This window comes from Dreissena polymorpha, chromosome 9, assembly GCF_020536995.1.
Source record: "Dreissena polymorpha isolate Duluth1 chromosome 9, UMN_Dpol_1.0, whole genome shotgun sequence".
Lineage (NCBI taxonomy): Eukaryota > Metazoa > Mollusca > Bivalvia > Myida > Dreissenidae > Dreissena > Dreissena polymorpha.
This window is the reverse complement of record NC_068363.1, coordinates 48,789,534-48,802,096: the sequence shown is the minus strand read 5'-3', so window position 1 is coordinate 48,802,096 and position 12,563 is coordinate 48,789,534. Positions and strand designations below refer to the sequence as shown.

The following is a 12,563-nucleotide window of genomic DNA, read 5'->3' as shown; positions in this document are numbered from 1 at the left end:
CTCTGTCTCCTTGTACTTGATGTAAGACTGCCCCAATTCCAAGGTCACTGGCATCTACATCTAGTCGAAATTCTCCGCCATCATTCATTGGGTACCCCATGATTTCTGGGCTGATCAGTTCTCTCTTGAGTTCTTCAAATGACTGCTGACACCTGTCGTCCCACTTGAACTTCTTGTCTTTCTTTGTCAATTCCGTCATTGGCTTAACTTTGCTTGCAAAATCTTTCACAAACCTTCTGTAGTATGAACCCATGGCTGTGAACTGCCTTACTTCTTTTGCATTCTTTGGTACTGGCCATTCTACTATTTTTGCAATGTTTGCAGGGTTTGGCCGAACTCCCTCTTTTGAAACAATGTGTCCCAAGAATACCACTTCCTCTTTCAACATCTCACATTTGTCTGGGCGTAACTTGAGTCCTGCTGCCTCCATTCTCTCTAGAACTTGTTGAATTCTTTCCATATGTTGCCTGAAGTCAGAGCCAAACACGATAATATCATCAATATAGATCAGACAGGTTTCCCATTGCAAACCTTGTAATGCTAACTGCATAGTTCTTTGAAAAGTACTAGCCGCTGAGTTTAGACCAAATGGCAGTCGGAGCATTTCAAATTGTCCATACTTGCACACAAAGGCACTCTTTGGGATGTCCTCTTCCTTAAGTGGGATTTGGAAATATCCACTTGTGAGGTCAAAAGTACTAAATAAAGTGGCATTTGCAACTGCATCTAAGCAATCTAGTACCCGGGGGATAGGGAAACCATCTGGTTTGACTAGTTCATTGACCTTTCTGTAGTCTGCGCACGGTCGCACTTCCCCGTTTTTCTTCTTGACAAGTACTATTGGACTTGCCCATGGAGATGTTCTTTTTCTGATGACTCCCTTGTCTAGAAGCTATTGTATAGCTTTCTTTTCAGCATCAGCAAATGCCATTGGGACGCGTCTTGGTTGCTGCCTTATAGGTGCTGCATTTCCTGTATTGATTGAATGTTCTGTTAGGTGGGTTACACCAAGGTCAAGGTCATCTTTGGAAAAACTATCTTTGAAGCGGCAGAGTAGTTTTGCAATTTCTAACTTTTCTTCAGGACTCCTATTTTTACATGCATTTTCATACATACTTTGTAAGTGGCTTGGCACCTCAAAGCTCTTCTTGGTGTTCATCTCTGTGGCTCTTGTTATTGTAGGCTCATCTTGTTTGATAGTAACTCTTCGTACGCTTATAAAGTTGTCTTCCTCGTCACTATGCTCTTTTTCTACTACTGTCCCTTTAATATGGTCTATCTTTTCTGCTTGCCCTATAATGGTGTCTTGTTTTATCGACCAACTTGTAAGAAAAGGGTTCAATATCCTGATTTTGCATGTCGGTGCAGTATTGATGTCAACCAAAACAGATGCCATGTGCACAGGGTATGTCTCTTTGAAATGATCTGTTGCTTCTATAATGAGTTCTGTGTCTTGCATGAGGTCGTCGCTTTCTAATCTGTCTACCATGACATCTATTATGGCCTCGCTCTGTCCTGGTATGGTATAATTATCTGCAGCTCGAACTTTTCTGATTTCTTCTTTCAGGCCCACTTGGATACATGGTATTTCTTTCCCTTGAAAAAGAATCACTCCTCTTGACAGTAATAGGTCTGCTGGCCCTCCTTCATCATTTTGTAAGATGTCTATTCCTAGCAATGCATCATCTTCTATTTCTGCTACTATTATTTCTCTTGTCAAACTGATGTCCCCCAATATAATGTTGAAGTTTGCTTTTCCATACTCTTTTAATCTAGTTCCCCCTGCCCCTGTTAAACAAGCTGTTTTTCTTAATTCCGGCCTTTTCTTGGGATCGATCTTGTTGTAAATTCTATCAGAAATTATTGTTCTTGTAGCTCCTGTGTCGGCTGTAAAGGTCAAATTCATCCCTTGTATACTGCCTTTGACATATACCCCACTACTATCAGGCTTTCTTCTTCTTATTATTTGCTCTTCTTTCTTTTGTTGATCTAGGCCATTTTTTTCTATTGGGACCTCCCCCCGGCCGTTTGGTTGGGTCCTTTGTAGTTTAAAGGTTGTTGAAAAGTCTGCGCATTTGGGTTAAATGGCTGATTGCTTTGTTTCGGGTTTGGGTATAGGTTATTTCTGTTGTTAGGGCCAAAACTGTGGTATAATGGTCTGTTTACTTGCTGATGTTTATTTGGACACTCTCTTGCAAAGTGGTTCTCTCCGTTGCAGTTGTAACATCTCACAAAGCTTCTGCGGTTGTCATCTTTTGTTGATTTATTATTTACCGTCTCCACCTTCTTGCTTAGTTCTTCTATTTTTTGTATCAAAGCTTGTAATACATCTTCCTTGACCTCTGTTTTGGTCTGAGCCTGATTGACACTTGTTTTCCTTACTGTTTGATTCTCTTTTCTGTTGGTTTGAGTCTTTTCACGACACTTGACATGTCTCTTGTTTGGCACCCTGAATGCATACTCAACTGGAATGGAATCGCTTTCATTTTCACTGTCTGCTTCATCTGTTTCTGTGCCACCTGTCCTGCGCACGGGGCGTTGTCTCCGATTAGAGCCTACTTGATGACGCTTCCTAGTTTGAATGTAGTTAACTACGTGATAAACTGCCTCATCGATATCCCTGGGCTCTTTCACATACTCTACTTCCCACCTTACATCTTCATCTCGCAGTCCGTCAAGGAACCTTCTTACCAAATCTTCTTTTCTTGTTGCTCCATCCCGACGCTTGTGCGCTCGATCATACAGCCTCTTGAGTTCAGCGGCGTATTCTTCTGCTGTTTCATTTTGTTTCTGGTCTCTTTGACTAAATTTGGCTGCAAACGTTCTTGGAGTTTCTATTATTCTGAATCTATTGTTGATTTCCGTAACTAGTTCATCATGATTATCTAAGGTCTCTCTGTGTAGTTGTGTGAAAACAAATTCCCCTGCTGATCCTTGTAGTTTTGGTAGAAGATGGTCTAGCTTTTCTTCATCATTCCAACCTTGTCTATTTGCAATAGTTTCAAATCAGTTGAACCATACTTTCCATTCATCCTTCCCATTGAAAGGTGGAATTTTAGTGCTGTTATTACATTTATGATTGGAGTAGCTTATGCTTGACCTAGGTAACATGTTGTGCTGTATGGCAGGTTCTCCTGCAAAATTATTGTTTCTATGAAGAGAGGGGAGATCATTTTGTTGCTGAATGTTGCTATTCTGTACAAGAACTGTACTTTCATTTTGCCTTTGAATGTTTGATATCATCTTATTGACTCCTTCTAGTGTTTCAACCATCTGGCCTTGCATGTGTACTAATTTTCCAAATGCTGCCTTTAACCATTGATCATCCTGTTCTGTAGGTTCTTGTTCTTCATGGACTTGGTCATCTTGATGACTAGTTGTTCTTTCCCTTTGCTGTAATTCATCCCTGAAGAAAACTTCATTTTCTTGATCAGTGTCAGTATCTGACATTTTTGTTTGAGGTGTGAATTTTATCACTGGAATAAAGATGTTACTTTATCCCCGCAGCTGCCACCATAAATATGTAACGAGCCGAGCGGTTCTTCTGTTTCTTTTCCTTAACGCAATGTGATAGCGGGCCTAATCTTGGTGTTAAACCAACTTTTCTTTCATTAAGTTGTATTTAAACATATTAAATAAAATGGACTCTGTTAAAATAAACTGAAGATAATAGCCTGTCAAATAATAATTATAATAAACAACCAAATAAAGTTCAACAAATTTTTATTCTTAACTAACTTGCATCAATAGTACATCAATGCATTCAACAATTTATCATAAATAATACAATTCTCAAACTCACATTTACAATGCTCAATCAATCTTAAAACTGTAGGATTAAATATCCCTATACCTTAGTCTTAAATCTTATGCAAAAACTCTATTATATGCAAAAATATGAATAATGTTTCTAACTTACTTTTAATGAAAATGCCTAAAAATAATATTTATTCGAGAAAAATTTAGTAATAAGAATGTGCCTTTAATTCCAAAAAAATCAGAGTCCTTGACTGTGAAATTACCAGGGTTTATATACTAGGGCTCCGAGCAAGTCCGAGCCTTGCGCGGTCATAACATTAATCCGAGCAATAACTCAACCGCGCACCATTCGCGCGTCTTCCGAGCGTAACCGATCACCTCAAAATAAACAGAGTTACCGCCTTAAGTTTAAACAGTAAAACTTTATTAAAATGACTGGAAATGTTTCTTTAAGTATTATAATCAGGTTAAGAACATATAAATACACATGACTGTAATTATTTGATAAAAATCAAACCTTCGCATGATGTATAAATCTAGTACGAAAATACGAGATTTAACTGTCTGCTGACAAAGTTTGACAGAGGTCGTCAATGTACACTACCCATAATTCAACAAAAGGTCAAAAGTCACTTCCTTTAAATATGGCGTCTATACAAACATGTGATTGTAGTGACCAACAAAAATGGATTTTACATGGATATGAACCATACAAACGGTAAATTAAGCATAGTAGATGTTGATAATAAGATGTTTAGTTTTGAATGCAATAAGAAATAACACTTGACATAGAGTTAAAATGTAAAACATGGTCACAAAAACAAACATGTTCTCGTGACCTATTTAATAAAAATGTCAACATGGGGTCATGACATTATTGTATTGGCCTGTCCGTCTGTCATTCTGTTTGTCTGTCTGTCTGTCATTCTGTCCCAAAACTTTAACCTTGGTCATAACTTTTGCATTATTGATGATAGCAACTTGATATTTGGCATGCATGTGTATCTCATGGAGCTGCACATTTTGAGTGGTGAAAGGTCAAGGTCATGGTCATCCTTTAAGGTCAAAGGTCAAATATATGGCTTCAAAGCGGCGTAATAGGGGGCATTGTGTTTCTGACAAACACATCTCTTGTTTAAATGAAGATACAAAGAACGATCAAACATTTACATTCATCGCACTAAGTACTTCAATATGTGCATGATGTCACTTTAGCTGCAATAATCAAACTTCCAGTACCTAGCCCCCCTTGTTGCTGTACGTATCTACTCATAAATGTGCCAACTATTCAAGAAAAACTATATATCACCTCAAATGTTCTTGTTTACCCCATGAGCAAACATAATTAAACTGGATATGTGCACTCTGTACATTTGCACTTTTTCGTACCCACTGTGTTCATCTGAGAGAACAAAAATTTGCAAACCCTAGCAAGATCATCAACTCATTGTCATCAAATTTTGACGGTCCTTTGATAATTATCAATAAATTACACATAGATTTGTCATATCCGAATCATTTCCATCTGAATCGGGTTCTTCTTCGTCACTCATTGTGGCTGGCGACTTAACCAGCATATTCAGTTGAACAGGATTTAATCATTTTAATATGCTTGTTTAGGCGAAATACTACGCTTGAATAATCTGAACTTGTAAAATTGCTTGCTTTTTAGTCCCGGAGGGGACTTATGGTTTGCGCTCTGTGTGTCTGTCAGTCTGTCAGTCTGTCTGTCACACTTTTCTTGATCCTGCGATAACTTTAAAAGTTCTTAATATTTTTTCGTGAAACTTGAAACAGGGATAGATGGCAACAAGGACATTATGCACGTCATTTCATTTTGTTCCTACGTAAAAAATTCTGGTTGCTATGGCAACAACAAAAAAAATTAAATAAATATTTCTGACAATGGTTGAGCCGGTAGGGTACTTATATTGCTTGGCAATAGTCTTGTTTAGAAGTGAAAGCGTTTGGATGATTTTGTTTATAATTGACTTTCGTTACTGTCTGTGCCAGTTTTTTCTGTATGTTTTTCTGAAGACTTTTAAATAGCAAAATCTAAATCTACTCTTTGACAACAATGGATACACTGTCTGCCACAGCTTCTTGTTTCTTGGGCATTTTATGTAACAGTACAAACTCCGGCCTTGCTGTGAAGGGGATTGCTTTAACTGTTGATGTTCAGCAGTTAAGATGACTCACTATGTGACATTGTATTAAGGCTTCAAGAGTCCCTTTTGATTTTGACTGAGTGGCTTATGTCAAAATGTATAGTTTCAAAAAATGTCTGCCTCAGTAAGCACTTCTTCTTAATTATGACAAATATGCCTTATTTACCTAAATATTGAAAGTAAACCTATTAATTGATGATGTTAACAGAGCTTGAAGCCTTTGATAAATAGGTGTGTTTTAACCTTATGATAAATTGATCCATTGAATTGAAAAATAATTAGGTCACAAGGTCAGCCAGTGAAATTACTGATATTAAATCAAGGCAGCTTTAAATCTAAGGTTTAGTGAAAGACCATGGTACAAGCTGATTGTTTCTTTATCTATCTGATAAAATTGTTCTGTGGTGTACCAGTAAACCCTCAAAGTTCACTGTGGTTCAGCCTGTTTTTGGTATGTTATCAACCCTTCCTTCCTTTCCATTCAGTAAATAATGATAAAAGTACAATGTCCAGCTATATGCTTAACGCCAGAAAAAAACTTGTTTGTAAGAAGTTTTGTTGATACACATTTTTTACAAATTTTCAAGTGGCACTATATATAATGTTTTGCTATGGTATAGTTCAGTCAAAGATATGTTGTACTTTAAGGAAGATTGTTTTGCCTTACGTGATAGTTTGTTTTCAATATATGTCCATGGCATATGCAGAGGTAACATTAATCTTGTTTTTTAACATACATTATGTTGAAAGAATCATAGTCATGTGTATCCATGTGTAAAGTGGAGCAGAGATCAGTAACTTTTGTATTAATAACATATTTTATTGGAAGCCTAATTATTTTAATGTATTAGGAAAAAGATTATACTTTAGATACATATGTGTCGTGTTCTGAGAAAACTGGGCTTAATTCATGTGCGTAAAGTGTCGTCCCAGATTAGCCTGTGCAGTCCGCACAGGCTAATCAGGGACGACACTTTCCGCTTTAATGGTATTTTTAGTTTCAAGGAAGTCCCTCCTTACCGAAAATCAAGTTTAGGCAGAAAGTGTCGTCCCTGATTAGCCTGTGCGGACTGCACAGGCTAATCTGGGATGGCACTTTACGCACATGCATTATGCCCAGTTTTGTCAGAACACGACACATATGTTCATTTTTGTTATTAAATTTGTAAACTGTTTAATGAGAGGTAGTCAGTATTATTTTGTCTCCTACGGGTGAAACCGGAGGGGACTTGTGGTTTGCGCTTTGTGCGTCATGCAGTCCTTTACATTTTTTCTGGATCCTGCGATAACTTAAAAAGTTCTTCATATTTTTTCATGAAACTTGAAACATGGACAGATGGCAATATAGAGATTATGCACGTCATTTCATTTTGTTGCTACATTAAGAATTCTGGTTGCTACGGCAACAAATAGACTAGAAATATTGCTGAACATGGTGGAGTTTCACCAGTAGGGGACTTATATTGCTTGGCAATAGTCTTGTTCTGTTTTCTTTGTATATTGAATGTATTGGAAAACAACTATAAAAATGTATTTTACAATATTAAATACATGCTTGGTATTTAGTCTGCATTTGTTTACCTGACATTGTGGACTCCTGTTTTTGCAAAGGCAATGATGGTCATGTGTTTTCCACAGTGTTTTTGTTTGTAAGCAACTTTGAAGATTAAAAGTTGTCAACTGAAAATTTTAAAAATTTAACGAGGAAGGTTTTATTGATCTAATGGATGACCGACAGATGCACAGTTAAAAATAACAACAGGAAATCCCTTGTTTGAAAATTTCAAAAGCTGACTTCCACTGTAGTTGATGTTACAGCAAATGCTGTGTCAATTTACATAATAACAGGCCCGTATCCAGGATTTTTTAACTGGGGGGGCCAAAGTTGGGATGGTGCGGGAGGGGTTTCCCCTCCCTTATATTTTTTTTATTTGGCACTGTTCAAGGTGAATTTTAATGCGTATAAAAACCTTATTTTGTGATATAAAGTTATGGTATATTACAAGTAAATCAACATCTTTCTGAAGTCTAAAGATTTCAGAAATGTATGATGTTTGGTGAAGAAGGAAAAGCAACCTTTGAAAATCAAAAACCTTTATTTATATATGTGACATAAAGAATGACTCTAGAGGAGGTTTGATTTCAAAGATAAAATACTATTATGGTTATATGTCAGTAAATATACCCAAGTAGTATTTTTTCTTTGAAATCAAACCTCCTCTAAAGTTTCAAAGTAAATAAATAATAAAATGTTTATCATCTACAACACAGTTTGCACAGAAATGTAACTTAAAGTATGACTTTAGAGGAGGTTTGATTTCAACGAGAAAATACTATTATGGTTATATGTCAGTAACTGACATATACCCAACTAGTATTTTTTCTTTGAAATCAAACCCCCCGGTCCTGTCAGCGAAATAACCGGGACGGTAGAAAGGTGTTTAGTCGTAACAAGATATATCATAATGCACAAAGATCCTGCATATACTGAGGCGTATGTTTTGTTTGAATATTTATGCAAGTGCGCAAAGTAACGTCCCAAATTAGCCGTGCAGTCCGCACATGCTAATCAGGGACAACATTAACTTGATTTTTGCTAAGAAGAGGCTTCTTTTAAACAAACAATACCAAAAGAGCGGAAATTGTCGTCCCTGACGAGCTTATGCGAACTGCACAGGCTAATATGGGACGAAACTCCACGCAAATGCATTAAGACCAGATTTCCCAGAACGAGGCTTAATTTATTATATTAAAAAATAACTACGACAAAATAGCTATAAGTAAATATAATTTTATGAATTTTATGTCGGAGTTCAGTTTATAATTGTACATAAATTGTACAACTTGACAAACCCCACAGAATCCTTCGTGATCAAAAAATTACTATACAGTTTACGCCGCACTTCATCAGCGGAAAATGTATGTATGAATAAATTGTTATACATGAATATTAAAATATTCACCTAGTTTACCATCCTGCGCTTGATGTGCGTCATCAGCTACATGTACATCTATTATGAACAGTCGTTCTACGGATGTCCTCTGCTGTGCTTCCTGTAATCTGATATTATGACACGAGGATGTAGCACAATGTAAACGTTGACCCAAAAAATATGATAAAACATCCAATCCTAGATATTTGAAAACATAAATAGCCCACGACTCAGATAATATGACACTAAACCGGATTGAGGTACTGTGTTAGAATACCATTTCCTGCTCTTATTTTTTTCCCAGTGAATGGAAGTCAATCAAATGACTAGAAAGGTATAGAGGTAATATCCTATATCAAGACATGAATTGCCGTTTTGTTGGTCAATAATATCTTGAACAATCGCGCGATTTTCATGAACGAACGTCATTAATTCGTTCACGGTTTTTAATTTGAAGGTTACAGACTATATAAGATTTAATTCTTCCTTAGGAAGATTTCTATATTCCTAAGGAAGAATTCGTGACTTTAGATCCTCATGGTACGTAATAAAGAAAACATAGCCTAGGGGCTTATCTCCACTGGCGAGTAAATTAGCGCTAATCCCCTTGTGTATCAGGGGCAATAAAACACATCTGCGAATTTGTTTTGCGGGAAAGTGTACTATGGGCCCTTTCATATGAGAAAAATTTGCAGTAGGCCCATTATTTAAAAAGTCATAACTCGACAGCCGGCTGGGGGGGGGCCCGGGCCCCTGGGCCCAGTGCCTGGATACGGGCCTGAATAAAGATCTATTTGCTGTATTTAACATGTTATAAGGTACCTTGAGGTTGCTTCAAAAGACTCCTTAAGTAAAGGATAGGTGATTTTACAAAATAAAAAACAAGTAAACAATTCTGAAAATATCAGTATTAATGTTCTCTTATTTTGTTAGCAAAAATCATTTTATTCACTTTTTTTTCCGTACAACTAAGATAAGAATTTTGATTTTGAAAAACAGTCCTTTATACTTATTAAGCTTTAATAGTCAAAGATAATATGTGTTCTGTTCGTTTCACAGTGGCAGACGGATCGTAACAACGTTGCTGACTCAGTAGAAAGCGTGGACCGCGTGGTTTACCAACGAAATCCAGACAGTCCTGAGGAGCATTCCAACAGTGAAGTCCAGAAAAGTAGGTCATAGTCATAACTGCACTTCATATTTTTAAATGCTTATGCAATGAAGTTTGTTATAATCAACTCACTTTAGGATAGATCTAAGAAAAGCCTTGTTACTTTTCCAGAGGCCACATTTTTCACATGCCATACCCTGTTTCCCATGTAATAAAACCATTACATATTTTTTTATACTACACATGTGTAATACAACATTTTTTAGCGTTTTCATTGGCTTTGTTTTCGTTTATTGACCAATCGCATTTTGTTATTTTGCTGAAATGTTGTCACGAAATGTAAACGACATTCGGGATTAATCATTATGTCTGCGTAAATATTTATTTAATTTGCTCATTTAAAAGCATGTGATAAAAAAGATCTGACACTCGTTGTTATATCATACCATATTTTATTAAACTCGTCCAGGAAATTCGTTAGTTAAGGCGAGCTTACTTACAAAATTCTTTAACTCGTTTAATAAAATATGGTATGATATGACAACTCATGCCAGATCCTATATTTATGTCTCAATCTCGATGAAACTTGTTCGAAATGTTTATCTTGACAATACTGAGAGTTTAAATCTGGGTCACATGCCTGCAATGACCTGCAAAATGAGGTAAAAAAAAACTACTCTAAAGTCCACTTTTATTTCTCAATCTTATTTAGGCCAAGGTTAAATCGGTCACACGTGTCCAAAAACTAGGTCCCAAGGCAAATGTAAGGAAACCCATACAACTACCGGTACTTAAGAAGCCACATTTATGACTAAATCTTGATGAAACCCATACAACTACCGGTACTTAAGAAGCCACATTTATGACTCAATCTAAGGAAACCCATACAACTACCGGTACTTAAGAAGCCACATTTATGACTCAATCTTGATGAAACCCATACAACTACCGGTACTTAAGAAGCCACATTTATGACTCAATCTTGATGAAACCCATACAACTACCGGTACTTAAGAAGCCACATTTATGACTCAATCTAAGGAAACCCATACAACTACCGGTACTTAAGAAGCCACATTTATGACTCAATCTAAGGAAACCCATACAACTACCTGTACTTAAGAAGCCACATTTATGACTAAGGAAACCCATACAATTACCGGTACTTAAGAAGCCACATTTATGACTAAGGAAACCCATACAACTACCGGTACTTAAGAAGCCACATTTATGACTAAGGAAACCCATACAACTACCGGTACTTATGCAGCCACATTTATGACTAAGGAAACCCATACAACTACCGGTACTTAAGAAGCCACATTTATGACTCAATCTTGATGAAACTTGGTCAGAATGTTTAACTTCACAATATCAAGGCCAAGTTTTACTTCACAATATCAAGGCCAAGTTTTAGTTCCATAATCTTGAAAAAAAAATGCTTAGAAAGTGCTTGAATTTGACTCAAAATTGGATGAAAGTTGAAAATCTGGGAAACCAGATTCTGAGCATCCTATGCATATTCAAATATCTATGTACCCTCAATCTCCATACAGGTATGTACCCTCAATCTCCATACAGGTATGTACCCTCAATCTCCATACAGGTATGTACCCTCAATCTCCATACAGGTATTTTGATGGCCCCAGAACATAGGCATTTTAAAATCTCACCGTCTGTGAGTTAGTTAGTCTGTCTGTCTGTCTGTTTGTCCGGATTAGTTTCCACTCAATAAGTCAAGCAATTGTCATCAGATTTTCACCAAACTTCATGGAAATGTGAAAGACAATAATATCTAGATCAAGTTCGATAATCGGCCAAATTGACCCAGACACTCCTGAGTTACGGCCCTTGAATCATTGTAAAATTGTGATTTTTCCAGTTTCTGCTCAATAACTCGAGCAAATGTCATAGGATCTTCGTCACACTTCACACAAATGTGTAAGGCAATAACATCTAGCTTAAGTTGGATAATCGACCAAATTGACCCAGACACTCCTTAGTTATGACCCTTGAATCATCAAAAAAATTGTGTTTAATTGTGAAATCATGGCATCAATGGAGAAGCATACTTCTATTTAACATTTTAAGAACCACAGCATATTTTTAGGATTGGTTATGTTGGCTCACTACAACCCCTGTAAATAAAATGTTCAAAATTAAAATTATTGAACACGTATTTTTGCCTAGCTTGAACTAATTTTTTCTTTAAAGATGGTAAATTGCGCCCCTCATTCTAAGACAACCAATAATCTTTCATAAGCAGACGTGTTGCAAAATGTTTCATGCCAGTAGTAGGCATATCATATACGAAGAGGTTAACTTGAAAACTGTTTCAATTTAAATATAAGTCCAGTCATGTAAGTGGAAATATTCATAAATATATATCGGAATTTTTCTAATGAAATATTGATCTTATGAGCAATAGCAGTGTTGATAAACTGTGTTATGTAGGCTGCATAAAATGACTTGTTATACACAATAAATTAGTGCCTTTTTTTGCTTTTAGACCTTATAAAATGCTCAGAAAGTGCTTGAATTTTGTCTGCAAATTTTGTTATGAACCGTCTCTGGGTCAAGTGAGGTAAACAA

The 12,563-nt window shown here is 36.5% G+C and overlaps 1 protein-coding gene across 2 annotated transcripts in view; it reads left to right on the top strand.

Moving 5' to 3' along the window:
- LOC127846728 (sodium/hydrogen exchanger 3-like) overlaps positions 1 to 12,563 on the top strand; it is an 88,607-nt gene that overhangs the window by 52,390 nt on the left and 23,654 nt on the right. For both annotated transcript variants that reach the window (XM_052378223.1, XM_052378222.1), the window contains exon 11: positions 9,920 to 10,031. In XM_052378223.1, the coding sequence (XP_052234183.1) occupies positions 9,920 to 10,031 (112 nt within the window). The remainder of the gene's footprint in view (positions 1 to 9,919; positions 10,032 to 12,563) is intronic.